General features: G+C 33.5%; 3 protein-coding genes across 6 annotated transcripts; 2 read left to right on the forward strand and 1 right to left on the reverse strand.

Annotated features, from left to right (window-relative positions):
* The first annotated feature begins 4,162 nt into the window (after positions 1 to 4,162).
* Positions 4,163 to 9,696, forward strand: LOC118033439 (calmodulin-binding protein 60 A). Of its 4 annotated transcripts, none has more exons than XM_073404888.1 (7): positions 4,163 to 4,665; positions 5,088 to 5,166; positions 6,376 to 6,428; positions 6,574 to 7,064; positions 7,627 to 7,787; positions 8,398 to 8,609; positions 8,718 to 8,882. In XM_073404888.1, the coding sequence occupies exons 1-7, from the start codon at positions 4,574 to 4,576 to the stop codon at positions 8,737 to 8,739; spliced, it is 1,110 nt and encodes a 369-aa protein (XP_073260989.1). In that variant the 5' UTR covers positions 4,163 to 4,573; the 3' UTR covers positions 8,740 to 8,882. The 4 variants fall into 4 exon arrangements, with proteins under 4 accessions (XP_073260989.1, XP_034894314.1, XP_034894315.1 ...); XM_035038423.2 differs by having other exon boundaries at positions 4,164 to 4,665; positions 8,398 to 8,604; positions 8,718 to 9,696; XM_035038424.2 differs by having other exon boundaries at positions 4,164 to 4,665; positions 5,098 to 5,166; positions 8,398 to 8,604; positions 8,718 to 9,696.
* Positions 9,697 to 10,429: 733 nt separating this feature from the next.
* On the forward strand, positions 10,430 to 12,252 carry LOC118033437 (UDP-glycosyltransferase 74B1-like). Its single transcript, XM_035038421.2, has 2 exons — positions 10,430 to 11,162; positions 11,457 to 12,252. Exons 1-2 carry the CDS (start codon positions 10,527 to 10,529, stop codon positions 12,183 to 12,185), a joined length of 1,365 nt encoding a protein of 454 aa, XP_034894312.1. The 5' UTR covers positions 10,430 to 10,526; the 3' UTR covers positions 12,186 to 12,252.
* A 576-nt stretch (positions 12,253 to 12,828) lies between these two features.
* LOC118033438 (uncharacterized protein At5g50100, chloroplastic) lies at positions 12,829 to 16,030 on the reverse strand. Its single transcript, XM_073404889.1, has 8 exons — positions 15,756 to 16,030; positions 15,442 to 15,578; positions 15,146 to 15,253; positions 14,789 to 14,846; positions 14,421 to 14,485; positions 14,247 to 14,307; positions 14,095 to 14,138; positions 12,829 to 13,132 (listed from the first exon to the last, which is right to left on the reverse strand). The coding sequence occupies exons 1-8, from the start codon at positions 15,895 to 15,897 to the stop codon at positions 13,094 to 13,096; spliced, it is 654 nt and encodes a 217-aa protein (XP_073260990.1). The 5' UTR covers positions 15,898 to 16,030; the 3' UTR covers positions 12,829 to 13,093.
* Positions 16,031 to 19,199: the final 3,169 nt, after the last annotated feature.

Here is a 19,199-nt window from a genome sequence, read left to right on the forward strand (position 1 = left end):
AATTTTGATTTTTTTCTCAAATAATATTCTAATATTTTTTTAAATATTAGCGAGCATTTTTTTTACATTCCTTCATGAATTTTTTTCTTTTATTTTTTTTAATTTTAATCAAAATTAAAAATGATTTAATAAAAAGATATATTCAGATATTATTTCATTAGATATCATTCAATTTGACATTTATTTTAAAAAAAAGATATCAACTATTTTTTTTATAATGTTAGCAATCATTTTGTTAATTATTATTCGTTAGCTACTATGCAATTTTTTATTTTTTTAATGTTTGTGTTCATGGATATTATGTAGAAATAAAGTTAAGTCATTATAGTTATCAATAATATTTTTTTTAATTGTTGTTACTTTTTATTCAATGAATTATGTTTTTTTAAAAGTATTTTTTTCATCAAAAAATGAAAAAAAAAATACATGAATAAAAATTTTGACAAGAAAATAATTTTAAAAAAAAGTGAAAAAAGAGAGAGCATTAATAAGATGACGGGGTTTAGATTAAAAAGATACTTTTACCATTATTTAAAATCATTTGTTTATATATATATATATATATATATTTATTCTAATGGCTTTCAATTTTTATTGAAAAAACAACATAGTTCGAAAATCTATATTTTTTTGATAAAAAAACATATTAATAAAAAAAGGATTATACTAGAAAATTATTTTTTAAAATAAAATTTAGATTATTACTCTTCTTATAATTTTTCTTATTGCCATGTAAGTAGATAAAAAAAAATAAAAAATACTGAAGAGCCCCCTTCCATCTTTTAATCTGCATTTATCTATTAACTTCTCAACTTAGTCTTAATAATTAGCAATTTTTATTAGTAAATATAAATTTAGATTTATTTTATTAAATATTTTATGAAGTTCCCAGTATTCTTTTTCTGGAGTGCATTAATAATTTTTTATGTTTATTTTTTTTTTATTATCTAACCCATAACATAGCACGAGACAAACTAACTTAGTAATTACAAAATCAACATGACAAAAGACAAACAATAAATTTTGAGTTGGGAAAGGAAAAACAAAAAAGAAATCAAACCAACCTTATTATTTAATCTTGCTTCTAACAGTAAAGGTGAAACAACTTTTAGATTGATAACTAGCTATCAGGCATGTATTTTGCCGCAGGTTAAATATATATTTTTTTTCAAAAAAAAAAATAAATATGCTATCTTTTCTTAAGTGTTTATCAACATAAAAATTTCAATTATAAATTGAAAAAGTTGATATATCTATTTAATTAAATAAATCAAAAATCTTTTGTCCAACTAAAAAAAATATAAAAGCTTGATTTCTACCCAACCAAAATTAATTATCCAAATTCTGTAACCTTTTATAAAATCAAAGAATTAACTAAATATCGAGACACTTATTTAAAATCATGATAAACTTACAAATATTAAAGGATAAAAACAAATTATTTTGGCTAATTAAAAATTAATAAAATATTAAAGGGTAAAATTAAAAAACAATAAGTATGAAAATCAATAAAGACACAATTGTTAAGGATCAAATTGAAAAATAAATTATTTTTTATGGTCTACCTTTGATTTTTTTTTTTTTTAAATAGCAAGTAATGTGTCACTTATTTTGTCTAGCTCATTCCAACATGAGAACGCAATGGCCCAGATACTCACAAAAAGTCATATTAGGGTGTTTTACACTTGAAAAATTCATTTTAAACTATTGTTTGATCTAAATTCTCAACAAATAGAATTCTTAGACACCGAGATCAATTATTTTGGTGGTTAGAATCGTTATTAATTGATATTTGTTTTCTCTATCATCGAATTCCAATGATTTTATCTCTCTCACCTTAGATGAGGAACCAAAAATAAAAAAATAAAATTTTGGATAAAAATAAATTTTGAAAAAAATTAAAGAAATATAACATGGATATGTTGTCAACTAAAAGGACCAAAGTCAACCTTTTTAGTTAATTTTGAAATGGCCATCAAGATAACTAGAAACACGCCATATAATCCATGTTTGGACTGTCACATTTGAGCCAGGTAAACTGCTTCAATTTACCAGTAAATTGAATTAGGTTTTTCTTTTGCAGCTATCTCCAATGCATCCCACAGACAAAGTATGAATTTCTGCGGTATTAGTATACCTTGTCCGAAGCCTTGTGATGGCTAAAGCCCATCATCATTCCAACATGTTTGTTGCCTAGTTTGGATCCATGCCAAAATCAAGAAAAAAAAAACATTATGAATTAATGGATAATTAATTAAATAACTTGATTAAGTGTTACATACAAATCTAGTAAATACAAAGCGACACCTGTATCGGCTGGCTCCTGAAGATTCACACAAATATAGGGCTATAGATTGGAAGTTATATGGACAAATCTAGTAAATACAATAACTAGCAGTGTACTTAAATTTTATTTTTTTAAATTACTAACTCGATTTTTAACATAGTTCAACAAATTTACATTCACGTTTCGAGTGCTAAATCATACTTAAAAATTATATTTTTTTGCTAGTCCAAGTCAGAGTATAATTGCCATTTGATAAATCCATACCAATTTCTTTTATATCATTTGAATATGTTCTATTTTCAAGATTTTTCCTTGATGACAATACCTTGTCATTACCAAGAGTTTATAAAATATGATTTTATTACCATGAAATTACACTATTAATACTGTGGATTTTACAATTGAAAATTTAAATATCTTTGTATCTCACTAAATAACATTTAATGAATTGAAAATTGTTTAAGTGTTGTGTTAATGAAAATTTATATTTCTGTGCAAGATTATAAAGATTTAATGCACACATATGAGTGTGCATTAAGATTGATGATTTTGAAGGGCTTTTGCTATTAAAATATTTAGTTTATGAGATATGTTTAGATTCTTTTTTTAATTCTGCAATTAAACAAGTTATATATTTATTTTTAGCAAAAAATAATTGTTTATATTCGTTACTATTCCCTGACAAATAAAATATTTGACTGGTTCAAATTGATTAAGACAATCAGTCGATCAGTTCCTATAAAATTCCTATGTGGTCATCATGGATGAACAAGTGATTGACCGATTTATTTGATATTACTAAACGGTTGATCGGTTCATGTAAAATTTTAATTTTGACAATTTTAACATGGTAAATTTTTAGAATCGTTTTATCAATTCTTTTAAATGAATGCAAAATAAAATAGGTGCAATCATTTTAGTTAAAAAATCAAAACATCATGAATAAAAAAAAAATTCTGAACTAAAGAATATATTTTCTTACTTGAGAATCTAAATCATTGAAGTTCTTAAGAATAATCATTTTCACTACTAAAAAAATCAAATAAAAATAGATTCTTAACATAGCTCCACGACATCATGAAAAAAAGAAAAAAACTAGTCAAATCTATTTGTTACGAGGTCGATTGATAATTACTCGATATGTTATTTTCAATATTAAAGATGTGCTTTAGAGATGTTCTTTTTTTTTTTTTTTGATAATGTAAAGAGTGGCCATCATATGAGGCAACCGTTTTAGCAAACCCTTGGTCCTAAACTTTCGCCACCAGGCCACCACGTTAGAGATGTTCTTAAAAAAAGTGGTACAAAATCCACTCGGGACTCGAAAAAATATTCGAGTTAGGCTCGAGGAGAAGAAACAAAACCTAGCTGGGTTAGGCCAGTTATAGCCCTTCAGGCCTTAGCATAAAACTGTGTCGTGATGGTGATGGCAAAGTCCCATGCACTCGCATCTCCATTCCCAGCCATGAATGGTAGTTTATGGCTAGAGATTTTCCTCTTTTTTTTTTTAAAGGAAAAAAAAAACAAATTGTGCACTCTCAGTCAATATTTTTTTTATATTTTCTGATCAATAAAAATAATAAATCAAGGAATTTAATTGTGTTATGTACCTTGTAAGATCTAATAAATAAAGAAAAAACAAATAGATTTTGTGGAGTAGCTGATAAGGGTAGGAAATTATAGAGAAAGAGTAGAGATAAAAAGAGGAGTGGCGTGAATAATAATCTAATTAAATAAGATAAGATTTTGTAGCGCCATGTCACACGCGCTTTATAGGATGGGAGGAAAACGACCCCACTCCTCCCTGTTCCAACGACGCGCTTTCTGTGGACCCCACACCAAGACCAAAACACTCTCTCTTCGATTCTTACGCACACGAACACTGTCTCAAGAAGAGCAAAAGAAGGCAAAAGAAGGAGAGGAGGAGAAGGATGACTATTGATTAGCAGTAGTTTGCAACCAAACTCAATGGATGTAGGAGTACATATGCATGCATAACATCCATCCATACATGCATGCATAAGTCCACAAGAAAATAAAATAAAAAAGGAAAAAGACAGAGTTTTTGGATTCTACTCCTTCATTATCATTTATTAGCTTAACTCTGTGTTTTTCTGTATATAAATACTCACTATATTATCATCTTATTCTGCTGTCCCGCATGGTGGTCTCTTGGCCATCTTCTGTTAATGATTGTTTCTTGTTTTTGTTTCATAAAACCAACAACAAAGGTTGTTGCTTTGCTCTTGTTGTTGTTGTTGCTGTTGGTGGTGGTGGGGTGTGATTATGGCACAAAAGAGGCAGCCGGAGGAGGGTAAGCCTCGTTCTGATGGGAATAATAGTCCTGAGGAAAAGAGGAGGAGGTTCAATTTGAAAAGGTGAGGTTTTTTTTTTGTTGGTGGATTGAAAGTGAAGTGGGTTTTTTTTTAGTATTGTTGTTGGGTTGTGAATTATGATTGAGATTGTGGAAGCAATGTGGAAATATGGATTTACAACGAAGTTTGTTTGGTTGTCTTTTGGTGAACATGCTTTGCTAAGATAATTTTTGTAAAAAAATTGAAAACTTTGTTGGGTTTGTATTGGTTCTTGCTTGAGATTGCTCATGAATGTTGTTTGTTCATTATTATATGTCAATTAAACCACGAGGCGGAGTTTGAAGATGAGGGAAACCTTATCTGGCTCTTTATTGGGCCACCTGGGGGGACGGAGGGTAGAATTATTGGATATGATTATAGTGCTTATTGAAGTTTTCTTCCCTTATCGCATTTTGGTCTCTAATCTATTTGTTAATGATGTTTAGTGTGGTTCAGGATGTAATGAAAATGCAATCAGTTCAACATTTGCTAGAGCCAATTCTGGAGCCATTGATACGTAGGGTGGTATGTGTTTTTCGTTATCAGTCGTATTGCAGAATGTTCTATATCACATACAGTTGATTGAGCTTTGATGTTGTATTCGGAATCTTCCTGTTTTGCTCTTGGACCTTCCATTTAGTATCGCATGCATAGATGGTGCATAGTTCATTGAATTTTACGAGCTTGAATAATGTTCAATACAAGTGAAGGCATCAATTTAGTCCTTACAAACATAACATTCTCCATTTGACATAATTTGCAGCTTGCATACTTCCAGTTGTTATCAATGGAAGCTTTAGAGTAGCATATTTAAGCTACCCTGCCCCTTCTGATGGTCGCAACTCCCTCCAAAATGATATGTTCTGATCAAATAATCCCAGTTTGTGTTGCTCTTGCCTTCTCCAGCTATTGAGCATTCGGTTACTAAAGAAGTTTCTTTTTCTAAAGATTAGAAGAGGCCTATTTAGCACCAGAATGGTGTCTCTATCAATCTGTTAGATTTAAGCAGCAGGAACCCCGTGCCTAAGTGCATTTTAACAAGCTGCGGTTGCAAATTGTAAAGATTGTTTATTACCTCCCTCTTCCACCACCTCTCGTCTCTTTCTCAGATGGGAGCGGTCAATCATGGTGAAATGAAGTGTCTATGGCTAATAAGCTGAATTTTGGAGTGTCTGTTTCAAGTTGGTTAATGAGTGCTGTAAATAAGAGAAGGAAAGTGAGGTCCACATAGAATGGACTTGGAAGTCTCTGTTAATGGAAGAAGAGGCCATTGGCTACTTCAGGCCGTTTCGTCTACCTTCATTTTATCTCTCCAAGTTCATCTTACTATCACCTAGAATTTTTCTATGTTATATAGAATTGCTGTTCTTCACCAACTTTCCAAGTCTTGTTACTATGCTTAGTCTGTTGAGAACAAAATATATCCTTTAAAAACCTATGCAGTGTGTTTTGAACGATGAATGCTAACAAGTTAAGATATTTCCTTCTTTTTTTCCTCTCTTGTTTGCATCTATAAATCTTCCAAAGTATTGGAAGAATGTTGTGCATGACATGCTATCTCTTAGTTATCTGTTTGGATGATTAAAAAATAACCGAATGGTTTGTCAAATGGAACAGAATGTCTTAGTTCACATTATTTTTGATCTCCCACATCTTGTAGCAGTAGCTTATATATAAGGAATATTGTTGATCATATAAAAGTGGTAATACACCTTTTGTATTATTCTCTTACAGGTAAAGGAGGAAGTCGAATTAGCTCTAAGGAAACATTTGGCTAATATGAAAAGGTAAGAATCAATGGCCTGAAGGTGTTGAATGGTTTGTGTATCCAGTAGAAGGTAATAGGAAGAAGTGAGAAATATGTGCACTCAGAAGATTGTGATCCCCACTACCCTTGTAATGGATTTTGTGTGGCTATCCGTCTTTTTTCAGGAACATTGGGAAAGGGATAGATTCCTCTGAATCAAGAAGCTTAAAACTGCAGTTCGCAAACAACCTCTCACTTCCAGTGTTCACTGGAGCTCGTATTGAAGGAGAAGAAGGTCCTGCAATTAAAGTGGTTTTGGTCGATACTCTTACTGGGAAAATTGTCAACTCTGGCCCCGAATCTTCTTCCAGAGTGGAAATTGTTGTTCTTGAGGGTGATTTTGATGGCGATGAGGGTGAGAACTGGACACCTGAAGAATTTAAGAATAACATTGTAAGAGAGAGAGAAGGAAAGAAACCCCTTCTTACTGGAGATGTTCTCCTCAATCTTAAAGAGGGGATTTGTTTGGTTGGTGAAATTTCATTTACAGATAATTCAAGCTGGACAAGAAGCCGCAAGTTCAGGCTTGGGGTAAGAGCTGTGGACAACTTTGAGGGCACTAGCATAAGGGAAGCAAAGACAGAATCCTTCATCGTCAGGGATCACCGAGGAGAATGTGAGTGTGTGTGTGTGTGTATTTGTTTATGGCATTCCTTTACTGTTTTCCTCAAAGGCTCAAACTATGAAATTGAAATGGTGTCTGAAAAAATACGGATTAGGATACTCTATGTAGAGTTGTTCAAGATACTTCCATTTTGAAAACATGAACTCTCTTTGATGGTGGATATGCAATAATTATACCCTGTGAAAACTATGGTACAGCAGATCAACAGAAAAAAATCGACACTCCATGGTCCCATATAGTGAATTGAGCACATATGCCTGGGGCTAAGGATAAAGTTTTTAATCTTGGCCCGGAGCACAAAATTTTTATCATTTCAAAATTGTGAGTTTTTTGTCTTTTGTAATTCTGCATTACACATTCAAGTTGCAGATTACATGCGGCAGAAAATGAAATGATGGAAGTGAAGAATAAAATTGGCAATCTGAAGTATCTGATTTGGACATGTGATTGGAAGTTTATACTAAAGTTATCAGGATAAAGAGCTATCAGCTCGGAAAACACATAAAACAGAGAGAATAAACTGTACTCTTAACCATTTGTCAATTGGTTGCAGTGTACAAGAAGCACCATCCCCCATCTCTGTTTGATGAAGTTTGGAGATTAGAGAAGATTGGCAAAGATGGAGCTTTCCATAAGCGTTTGAGTCGGGAGAATATCACTACTGTGAAGGATTTTCTGATCCTTCTCTTCATAGATCCTACAAGGCTCCGCCATGTAAGAATTTACTGCTTTTATCATAAACATTGCATACTTTATACTTGACATATTCTTACTGAAGCTTTTGGGTACCTGGTTCAATCCTCATCATTTTATCTGTTTGCTGCTTTTAAGAGGGACCATTCATAATTTTTTTTATCTTCAACTTTCGAAAACCGAGAGAAACTTCTTAAAAGCAAAAACTACCTCTCATATGGACAACTAAAATAGCTTGTCATTTTAAGGACCAGGGATAAACTTGATACTTTGCCAATGTCCAAGTTGTGACCAGTCTGCTTGATATTTTTTCTGTGACATGTCAATGTAACACTATCAAATATGTATCCAACTGGTCTGCTTTATTATTTTTTTTCCTGAACCATGGTGGACAGTTTGTGTCCATCTGAGTTAATCATCTTTCTTCATTTTCCCTGGGAACTGCACCATCGACGTCTTGTTTATTATCATAAAGGAGAATCAGAAACTATGAACATAATGTATCTATTGCCTCTTGTTTTGTCTGTTTCATTCAAGTTTTATGACCTTAAACAACAATGACTGCTTTAAATGATTGTTTCCATAGTCTTGGAGTACCATAAAAATTACATTTTTGTGGGGTTACATGCAGATTCTTGGCACAGGCATGTCTGCTAAGATGTGGGAAGTTACGGTGGAGCATGCTCGAACTTGTGTGCTTGATAAGATAATATACTTGTATTGCCCTCCTGTTTCTCAACAGAAAACTGGTGTAGTCTTTAATGTTGTTGGACAAGTTATTGGATTGCTTTCAGAAGGCCAATATGTTCCTATTGATAAGCTGTCTGAAACTGAAAAGGCAAGGTTCTCTTATAACCTTCATAACCTTCCAACTGATTTGTACTCCTTTTTTTTTCCACTCCTTGTTTCTGTCTGTCAACTGTGGCTTCTTATACTCAACTCTGCCTTCAGGCTGATGGTCAAAACTTGGTAATCACTGCATTTGAACATTGGGAGCAAGTCATATCTTTTGATGATGAAGCATCTCTGGTGGGTGGCTCTTCACAATTGTCTGATGTTGCTTACACCTCAAGCTCACCCCAGACAGAAAATTCTAGTGGAAGCAAGTTTTTGGCTTCACAAAAGATAGGTGGATTTGATTATGCACAACCAAGTGCATCTTCTCCAGATATCATGTCGTCTATATATACTGTCGGGGGTGTGAATGGATTGGATGATTATGCCTTGCAGGGTATTGAAAATATGGGTCTTAGATATGACCAGACTCTGAACTTCAATGGCCAAGTCTCCAACTCCCTCATTTGTGACACCGATTCCTTGGCTCAAGCTTTCTGTGACGAGGAACATTTGCGGTTTTTTGATACAGATCTTCAGTCTCAGAACCTCAGTTTAGAAACACAAGCTGATTTGCAAAGTGCTGTTGATGGCTTCCTGTTGGCGCGCTCTACGGCTGTTGCTGTTTATAAGGCTCAGAGGAGATGGGCTAAGATATCTTGTGTGTTGAAATGGTTCTCCGTCAGGAAGCTTGTGGCTACAAAAAAAACCTTGTGGTCGAGAAACTCATAGATATTAGAGTGATGGACCATAAAAACCTCACCAGTTCACAGTTGCAAATGTATCTAGTCAGTGCTTCCGCGAGTATAGTTTTGCCTGCAGTCGTGGAGGCAAGATGGAGTTTCCATAGATGTAGATGCAGCTGGTTTTTAAATCCCGAGCTCTGAGTGGAGAATTAGGAAATGTCTATCCTTGTATTAAATTGTAAATTTGTATGTGTGGTGCTTGAAACTAGGAGGTCACTGGTTTTAGCCCCTTGAGTTGAAGCTCGAATGCAAGCAAAGACACTGGTATGCTTGGGATTCTGTAGCTATCTTGTGGATTATCATTTTGTATCTGTGCATTTGTTAATGAAGTAAATATTGAATCTTTCCAAGTCTCGTTTGTTGGGTAAAAAATAGGTCAAAAATGGTTATTTTTAGATCTAAAATATCCGAGCTTGATTTTCTAACAATTTCTCTAAAGGTAAAGGTAAAAAATTAGGCAAGTAGATGCAATGTTATTTTATTATTATTATTTTTTAAAAAAATAGTAGATAACATGTTTCTCAAAAATTAAAAATTATAATTAGGCGCACGAGCTTGGCTTGTAAGCCCACATGTACTAGCTCTTATTTCTCTCGGGCAAGGCTTGACAATCCTAGATCCCTGGCCATGCTCATTGCTCCTTTTTATATTTTCTTTATATATATATATATAGGAATGAAGGACCAGATAAGTAAGAGTTACTTCAGTTTAAGTTTAGGTTTCTCTGTAAACATTAAAAAAAAAAAAAAAGAAGCTTGTAACATATCATCTCCACGTATCAATAAAAAAAAAAATTGTTTTTCAATTAAGTATCCTTGACGCTTTGCTTTATGTCCTTCCTGTTTTCATTTTTTCTTTTTTCTAGTATAAATTTTTTTCAACCATTCTCCCATGTCTCCTTAATTTTAGAATTTTGAAGATCTCTGCTTGATATCCATTTCCAAGTGCTACGTTAACATCTTGGCAGGTAGTGATAAGGTAATCTTAAGGTATCCAATGAGAAAGAAAGGGGCCATGCTTGTAGGACCCGGAACCATCAGAATTAAAATGCATCTTTCCTTCTTCTTCTTCTTTTTTCAAAATATTTTCCACTGTCGAACAGTAAATCACACCGCAAGAAAGGCCTATAAATAGCCACTTAAGTATAGCCTAGCAGCAGCAGCAAAAACAAATTAAGGTGATGGACTCTCAAAAAAGTCATGTCATTGTTCTTGCTTATCCAGCTCAAGGCCACATCAACCCCCTCCTTCAGTTTTCCAAGCGCTTGGCTTCCAAAGGGCTCAAGGCCACTCTTGCCACCACTTACTACACTGTCAGCTCAATAGATGCACCCACAGTAGGCGTTGAACCCATCTCTGATGGCTTTGATGAAGGTGGCTTCAAGCAAGCATCAAGTTTGGATGTCTACTTAGAGTCATTCAAAACTGTTGGTTCACGAACTTTGACTGAACTCGTGTTTAAGTTCAAAGCCTCAGGTTCACCTGTTAAATGTATTGTGTATGATTCCCTGCTGCCTTGGGCTCTTGATGTGGCTAGAAACTTAGGCATATATGCTGCTGTGTTCATGACCACCTCAGCTTCTATCTGCTCCATGTTTTGGCAAATTGATCTTGGCCTCTTGAGTTTGCCTTTGAAGCCACAAACAGCGACCGTGTCCCTGCCTGGCCTTCCTCCGCTAGGCCGCTGCGATTTGCCAAGCCCTATGTCAGAACCAACAAGTCAGACTGCTTATTTGGAAGCAATCATGGAGAAATTTCACAGTTTAAATGAAGATGACTGGGTGTTCTGCAATTCCTTTGAAGATCTGGAGATTGAGGTAACAGTATTTTATTCTATGCTCACATATAGCTTCGTCGCTTAACTAAACAACCTACTTAAAAATATAATGATTTTCTGGAGAGAGGCTAATTAAGGGAAAGACATCATAGATTATCAGGGAGAAAGGACAACAAACTCTTAAATACAAGTTTGTGTTCAACCATTACTTGTCAGAACCAAAGATAATTTCACGCTTTTCTTTTTTATGGTTTAAATTTCCATTCGATATGCCAGCAAGTTGTTAAACAGCTAATTAATCTCTAGTTTGTTTGCTACTCTGACGGTTAAAAAGTTAGTAAAGGCCATGCGAGGAAAGTGGCCACTGGTGATGGTCGGTCCGATGGTGCCATCTGCCTACCTCGACCAACAAATTGATGGAGATAGAGCTTACGGGGCTAGTCTCTGGAAGCCAACAAGCAGTCAGTGCTTCACATGGCTGGCCACAAAACCACCAAGGTCAGTGATATATGTGTCTTTCGGAAGCATGGAAAACATTTCAGCTGAACAGGTTGAAGAAATCGCATGGGGTTTGAAAGCAAGCAACAGGCCCTTCCTGTGGGTCTTGAAGGAATCAGAAAAAAAGTTGCCAACTGGGTTTCTAAACTCGGTAGGCGAGACAGGTATGGTTGTATCATGGTGCAATCAACTGGAGGTGCTAGCTCACCAAGCTATCGGTTGCTTTGTTACTCATTGTGGATGGAATTCAACGTTGGAGGGGTTAGGCCTAGGTGTGCCAATGGTGTGCGTGACAGAGAGGACTGACCAGCCAATGAACGCCAAGTTTGTGGAGGATGTATGGAAGGTGGGAGTGAGAACTAAGAAAGATGAAGTGGGTATCGTAACGAGAGAGGAGCTTGAGAAGTGCATAAGAGGAGCCATGGACGGAGAGAGTGGTGAAGAAATTAAGAGGAATGCTAACAAATGGAGAGAGCTTGCAAGGAGCGCTGTTAGTGTAGGTGGGACTTCTGATATGAATATCAATGAATTTGTTGTGAAGTTGCTGGAAGGGAAGAAACAATAACTTCTGGAAAAAAGCATAGCTATTGGTATTGCATGGTGAATCGAATAAAATTCACTTTTTTGGCTGATGAATGTGATCAGATATTTTACCAGAGACACTCATTTTAGAGGGTTTTTCACTTGTAAAAAATACAAATCGATCATGCCATGAGATTTGGTATTGACAAATTGTTTTTGATGGCAGGTTGAGGAGCGTCCAAGCAGGGGCGTGTCCGCTTGTGAATAAAGGAAAAATATGAGAGAGAGACATCTACCATCAACAGATCTGAGAGCTCATAATACCAGATACCTAGAAACATGCAAATATTCATGCACATTTAGGCCTGCCTTAGGATTTCATATATAACAGAAGCGGAGTTTGAAACTAGTCATTCTTTCGAATGATTTCAGTAGAAACACTACAAAAAAAGAAGCAAATAATAGATATCAAAACATAAAAAGGTGTGCATCTAAACTTAAAAGTGGCTTATCTGAGGACAATGAATAATATCTTCTGGGAATTAGGATGATCATGGTAGGGATTCTGCAAAGCAAGAACACAATCTTGAGGCCATTTATACTGGCTTATGCAGAGGTTGTGGGTTGTGCCCTGCAGTTCCACAGAATTGAGGTTTATCTTAAAGCTATTGGAATGTAGCAATCTGTAAACAAATTAATGTGCTTGCAAAGTGTTGATGCTCTGTATACAAAACACAAACAAAAGTTCAAAATTTACAATGGCAGCATCTGTGTAATGAAGCGTGTAGAACCAGAAGTAGAAAGTATTTAGCCGACACATTCGTCTTAGGTTTTGGCTAGTGTTGCTATGAGATTAAATGAAGGCCAGATTCAGAAGATGACACAATAAGCATTTACATGAATATGAAATATTCTATCAAAATCCTGATCTCTGGCACCTTTGAACAAAGTTCACATCTTACAAGCATTGCTGTTACTGCATATTTCATCCTGCAAGAACACAAAAAGACCATCCATGTATCAGCACCATATATGTTTTATACAACCACCTGATCATTCCTTGAAGAGAACTATGTAAATGTGGAACCACTTTGCTAAGCACATTTGCAGAAGTGATCAGTATTCATGTTCAGCTAATGGAGAAATAAAATTCAGACGATAGAAATATTCCAGGTTGTCGCGTAAGCATTTTCAAATATACCACCACAAAAATGGTTTAGTGAAGCACTAGCATGAGGTTCAATCACTATCCATCATAGAAGAAATTCACCAGGTATGTTTTATACAAGCAACTGATCATTCCTAGATGAGAGCCATGTACATGCGGAACCACTTCGCTAACCCAATTAGAGAAGTAATCACTACTCATGTCAAGCTAATGGATAAAAAAAATAGATGATAGAAATATTCCAGGTTTTCACACATAATATATTTTCAAATACACCACCTCAAAACTGGTCAGCGAAGCACTAGCACGGGGTTCAATCGCTATCCGTCATAGAAGAAATTCACCAGGCGTTCAGGGGAGAGAGTTACATTTGTGGGTTCTCTCCCACGCGATTCAAGGAAGGACTGCTTAAGGACAGTAAGGAGAGGATTCATATGTGATATATGTAAGATAAATTGTAAGATACAGCTACCATGACTTCTCAAAAGTGTCTGCAGTCTAAGTTTCTGGATGGTTTAACTAGATATTGGACAAGAAAAATGTCTGAAGAAGTCTGATTCAGAAATTCAAGTCAATAAACCCTATTCTTTAATTACTGGATTCGACAGATTGATAAATCCACTATCTTTGAACACGCCAGTTATTTGGTGTTTTTTGTTGTATCATTGATCAACAATTCTTGTAAACAAGTCGAAAAATTAAAAAAAAAACATGGAAAACATATTCAAAATTTTAAGTGAGTGGTAATAGAATTAAGGAAATGCATCCAGCTGCAGACTCCTACCTTCTTCTTTCGAGTGTCCAAGATTTCCTCCAAAGGTGGTCGGCCTAAAACCAAAGCCATTTCCATTAAATGCTCAATGAATAAGAAAATGAAAACAGAGATCATTGTAGCCAAAAATCACAGAGAGTGTGGCAAATGCATTGAGTATTTACCTGTAACTTGCAGACGATATTTAGCCCAAACACTATATATAGCATCAGCTATTGTAGCAATCTGCAAATGGGATGGTTTTTTAGTTATTAGTAAGAAAAAAACAAAAGAACATGTTCCTGGAATGAAAGCAGCAGACCCTTCCATCCATCTGTATCATGAAGAATGACACTTACAGGTTCATATTTGGTAACAGCATAAACCCATCCAAGACCAACTTGTTCATATAACTTTCGGAATGCTGCTGTTTCTATAATCTACCACCATTATTTACAGAGTAATAGCGATGCAAAAGGTCTGAATCAGTCACTTGTCACATAATGGAGGCCTTCAGTATAAAGCTTATCTAGAACTCTGATTTTTCTTCACGGATATGCTTAGTTCAACAGTAGCACTATGTCTATAGCTTTTACAGTACCCATAAACCTACACGAAACTTCCCAAACCCCACCACATTTTTATATGATAAATAGAAATTCAGAATTGACAATAAGAAGGGCAGAGCAGCACTACTAATCCAACATAAAGAATTGATAAAGACATACTTCAACATCCGTGACCACAGTTCCATCTGAAAGGATTGCATGGATTCTTCCCATAACCTGCACAACAAAAAGCAATCGTCACTACAAAGTGTTCCTCTAAAGTGCAAGAAATAAATAGTTGATATTTAGTTATGTTGTTTTCTACAGCTCAAAAGACATTTGAATAATTGATCAGATAGACATAGACTTGCATCACGCCTCAGATTCACCGAATAATCAGTGCCAATCAAGCCAAACATTACAGGGAAGGATCTCGACTTTTGTAGCTAGACATGTGAGGATCACCAGGTTTTATTTGGAAGCTTATAGTTCTCAAATGAAAGAAAAAAAAAGGATAAAATAGTTGATCAACATACAGTTTTGTAGTCCAGGCCTTGATTCTCCTCCGGTGAGTACTCATCTGAGCTTATGTCAACAAACTTTATGGTGCCATAGCTTTCATTCCTCTCTCTTAGCATATTAACCTGACAACATAATTAAACATGCATAACATAGTATAAAGAAATCATCAAGCAACACCAGTCAGCTGCTGCATTAATATAATCAAGCTTGAAATATTGCATAAATGAGCTGGAAACCATAAAAAAAAAAAAAAAAAACAAGAAGCAAAGATAGCGAAGAATATATATAGAGATAGAGAGAGGGAGCTGACCTCACGCATGCAAAGAGGGCAATCTCCATCGTAAAGCATTTTAATGTTCCAATTCTGAGGCTGAGGCTCATTTTGTTTGTTGCTAGTTATAGGCTCGACGGTTGCCTCATGTATTGCCCGAACTCGATGTTGGAATCCTGCAAATTAAGAAGAAAAAAACCCATAGCAATTGTAATAACAAGAGCAACATTAAATCAACTAGATTAACGTCGAAGTGAAGATGGCTGAGATGATCATGTGAAAGAGGAAAAAAGAAGGGACAGTGAAGGAATTAACAAGTGGGATGATGAGTTAAAAGAGTGAAAAGTACCAACCAGCTGGATACGATTTGAAGCTCTGGAGAGGATGACGAAATCTGATGCGTTGATGATGAGGGTTTTGCATGAAAGTAGAACGGAGGGGGTTTCTTTTTCTTGCAAGAGAGCAGCACGATGCTCTTGTCAACGCCATAGCCATTTTTGTTGCTTTGAAAGGGAACGCAGAAATTTATTTTCCTTCTTGGCGACAGATCAGAATTTTAGAAGACTGCCCTTCCCTTCCCTGTTGCGTTGCCACTATTTTCCTACGTTCGTATGTGCTTTACGTGCCCACTGTCCGCTCCGCTTGTTTATATGTGGTCCACAATTTATTGACTAATTTGACTTCCCCCCCCCCGCTCGATGCAACATTAAAGATAACACGTACTTTAATTTCAAGATTATTTTAAAGGTGTATTTCGATATCAATTTGAGGAAAAAATTCATGTAGAGTAATGTGATATTTTATTAGTTATATATTGGTTTATTTTAAAAATAAAAAGCAGATAAATGAAAGAAAGAGAAAATAGAATCATAATTAATAAAAAAATTAAATAAAAATATATTCGTTTAAGTATTGTTTTATTTAATTCATATATGTTTTTTTAAAATAAATTCAAGAGAATAATTTATGAAATGTTACTCATTAATTTGATATATTTAATTTTTTTTAATAAATTGTATGAAATGTTAACTAAAAAATAATTTAAATTCAAAAGTTTAAGAAAAGCAGCAAACTATTATTTTTCCCATAATTTCGTTTTAAAATAATACTTGCAAGCATGGTTTGGGATTTACTTTTACAATTCTTTTTTAATGTTTTTTTTTTTTTTTAAGAACAACTTGTGCTCATGTAAACTATTGAATTTTACTTTATTCTTACAACTTTTTATTTTTATTTTTATTTATTTATTATCATGAAGTGGGGGGGGGGGTGTTAGGCTCGAATCTAGACTTCAATTTCCAAATGTATAAAATCTAGGGGTGAGTATTTGTAATTGGGGTTTCGGATTTGATAAATTTAGTTTGGTTTTCGGTACCTACAAAAATCAAAACAAAACCTAAATTAATATATTATTCGATTTTTAATATAAAGAAGGATGTTATAATTCTTGGTTCTTTAAACACCAATTTTATCATGAGTTTGATCTTTCATATTCATTTGATATTTTAAAAAACTTATTTTTTATTTTTATTTTCAATTTATTTTGAAAAAAATAATTTCTAAAAATACAATCAATTATAAAATAACATCAAATATCCAACTTAAATAATATAACACATAAATCATAAACATGGAGCAGTCATAAGAAAATGATAAAAATAAATAAAAGCTTGAACTAATAGAGTTATAATTTTTATGATTTTTTAATGTTAGACATATATTAACACTAATATTATTAAAATATTATATTACATATATAAATTCATTTATACACTTGCCAGAAAGTTTTTTTTAGTTAAAATGATGTTTATGTAGAATAAACATGTTTTTTAAAAAATAACTAATGTAATTGATTAAAATGAGTTAAGTTGGTTTTATTTCAATTAGATGATAAAAAATAAGTAATGATAATAAATGAACCAAATTAAAAAAATAATGATAACTTGAGATTTTTTATATATATAAAAAAGGGCAAACGATATAACTCAGTTCTCAATTCATTATTTATGAATGAAGACATTGAGTTAAAGAAAGGATGAAAAAAGAGTTCGAATCAATTCAAGTTAGCATGAAAAACTTGTAACTTGAAAAATAAAAGGCAAGCCAACATGTAAAGATCTCATTAAATACAACTATTTGCTTGTAGCAAATACTTTCTATCCTTACTCCATTTTTATCTCTCGTGATTTTACAACCCGGAACAATTGGATTATGAATTAGATTACATTTATCCATATCAAACCTTTTTTATACCTCTTATGTATACCTCTTTTGACATATAAAATGCTATGCAATCTTTGCATTACTTTTATACTTAGAAAATATCTTGTTTTTCCAAGATTCATCATATCAAATTCAAGCATTATAAAATTGCTAAATTCAACAAACATATGCCCTATCAAGTCATCAATATAAAGGAATATAATTAGAACTTTACCTCATTCTCTTATTTTAATGAATAATATATCCTCATAAAGACATCTCTCAAAGCTTTCCTTGATTAGATATGGCCATCCAACTATACCAAGCTTGTAGAGCTTGATTGAGTATGTATAAAACCTTATTTTAACCTATACAATTTCTGTTCATGACCTTTCTTCTCATAGCCAAAAGGTTGTTCAACAAAAACTTCTTCATTAAGATCTCCACAGAGAAATACTAACTTCACATCTAGCTGAAAATTTATCAATTGTTTTTAAATTGCAAAAGAAACCACCAATCAAACTATCTCCAATCATGCTATAAGTGCAAGAACCTTATAATCCATGCTGTATTTTTTAGTGTAATTTTTTGCAACCAAACGAGTTTTGTACTACCCTACCTTACCATTTTTATTGAGCTTTGTTTTATATACCCATTTCACATTAACCTTTTTTTTTTTCTCAAGTAGGTAGATCTATCAATTCCCAAGAATCATTCTTTGTTATAGCTTGAATTTTCATACTCATCATTGTTCTCAACTTTGCATCTTTTATTGCTTCTTTGTATAAAATTGGATCATTAAGTGCATATATGGTTAGATATGCCATATTTTCTTATATAATCCCTTACTCGATTTGGTTGCCTTCTTAACTTTTGTACATGTAATAGATCTTCACCTGATTTAAATGAAATGCCTTTATTTAACTAATTTAAACCATAAATTTCACTTTTCTTAGTTTTGGTTTCATTTCTATTTTCAAAAATTACATTCGAATCTTTGTTATTGTCTCCTGAATTCAAATAAGCCAAAATAACTTTCTTATGACTTTTTATTCCAATCTTAGTTATTGTTTTCTTCAAACACTGTATCTTTACTTACTATAATCTTATAAGAAATGGGATCATACAACTTATATGCTTTTGACTCCTCACTAACTCTAATAAAACACATCTTACACTCTTATCATCAACCTTTTCTCGTTTGTAATTAGAAACATGAACATGAGAAACATACCCAAAAACTTTAAAATAATCCACTAAAGGTTTGAACCCACTCCAAGCTTCTAGTGAAGTTTTGTTCTTTATTGTAAGAGTTAGACTCCTGTTAAGAAGATGAATTGTCTACTTTACAACTTATGGCCAAAATGTTTTAGGGATCTTTTTCTCTAAAAGCATACTTCGAACCATGTTCATGATAGTTTAACTCTTTCTCTTTGTAAAATCATTTTATTAAAGAGTGTATACGGTTGTAGTTATTAGTTCTTTTCAAATATAATGTTCACTATAAACATTAGTGAATTCAAGTGATGTGAACTCACTCCCACAGTCAGTATGCAAACTTCTTTATACTTGAGCCTAATTTATTTTCAATAATA

This window comes from Populus alba, chromosome 15, assembly GCF_005239225.2.
Source record: "Populus alba chromosome 15, ASM523922v2, whole genome shotgun sequence".
NCBI lineage: Eukaryota > Viridiplantae > Streptophyta > Magnoliopsida > Malpighiales > Salicaceae > Populus > Populus alba.

What these genes read in the sequence shown, in the direction of transcription:
- LOC118033439 (XM_035038423.2), top strand. Translation starts at nt 4,574, where the DNA reads ATGGCACAAAAGAGGCAGCCGGAGGAGGGTAAGCCTCGTTCTGATGGG. An exon ending in AGCCATTGATACGTAGGGTG is followed by an intron (nt 5,167 to 6,375) that starts GTATGTGTTTTT and finishes ATTCTCTTACAG; the next exon opens with GTAAAGGAGGAAGTCGAATT. An exon ending in CAGGGATCACCGAGGAGAAT is followed by an intron (nt 7,065 to 7,626) that starts GTGAGTGTGTGT and finishes AATTGGTTGCAG; the next exon opens with TGTACAAGAAGCACCATCCC.
- LOC118033437 (XM_035038421.2), top strand. Translation starts at nt 10,527, where the DNA reads ATGGACTCTCAAAAAAGTCATGTCATTGTTCTTGCTTATCCAGCTCAA. An exon ending in TTGAAGATCTGGAGATTGAG is followed by an intron (nt 11,163 to 11,456) that starts GTAACAGTATTT and finishes ACGGTTAAAAAG; the next exon opens with TTAGTAAAGGCCATGCGAGG.
- LOC118033438 (XM_073404889.1), bottom strand. Translation starts at nt 15,897, where the DNA reads ATGGCTATGGCGTTGACAAGAGCATCGTGCTGCTCTCTTGCAAGAAAA. An exon ending in GCCCTCTTTGCATGCGTGAG is followed by an intron (nt 15,254 to 15,441) that starts GTCAGCTCCCTC and finishes TTATGTTGTCAG; the next exon opens with GTTAATATGCTAAGAGAGAG. An exon ending in CTGTTACCAAATATGAACCT is followed by an intron (nt 14,308 to 14,420) that starts GTAAGTGTCATT and finishes TCCCATTTGCAG; the next exon opens with ATTGCTACAATAGCTGATGC.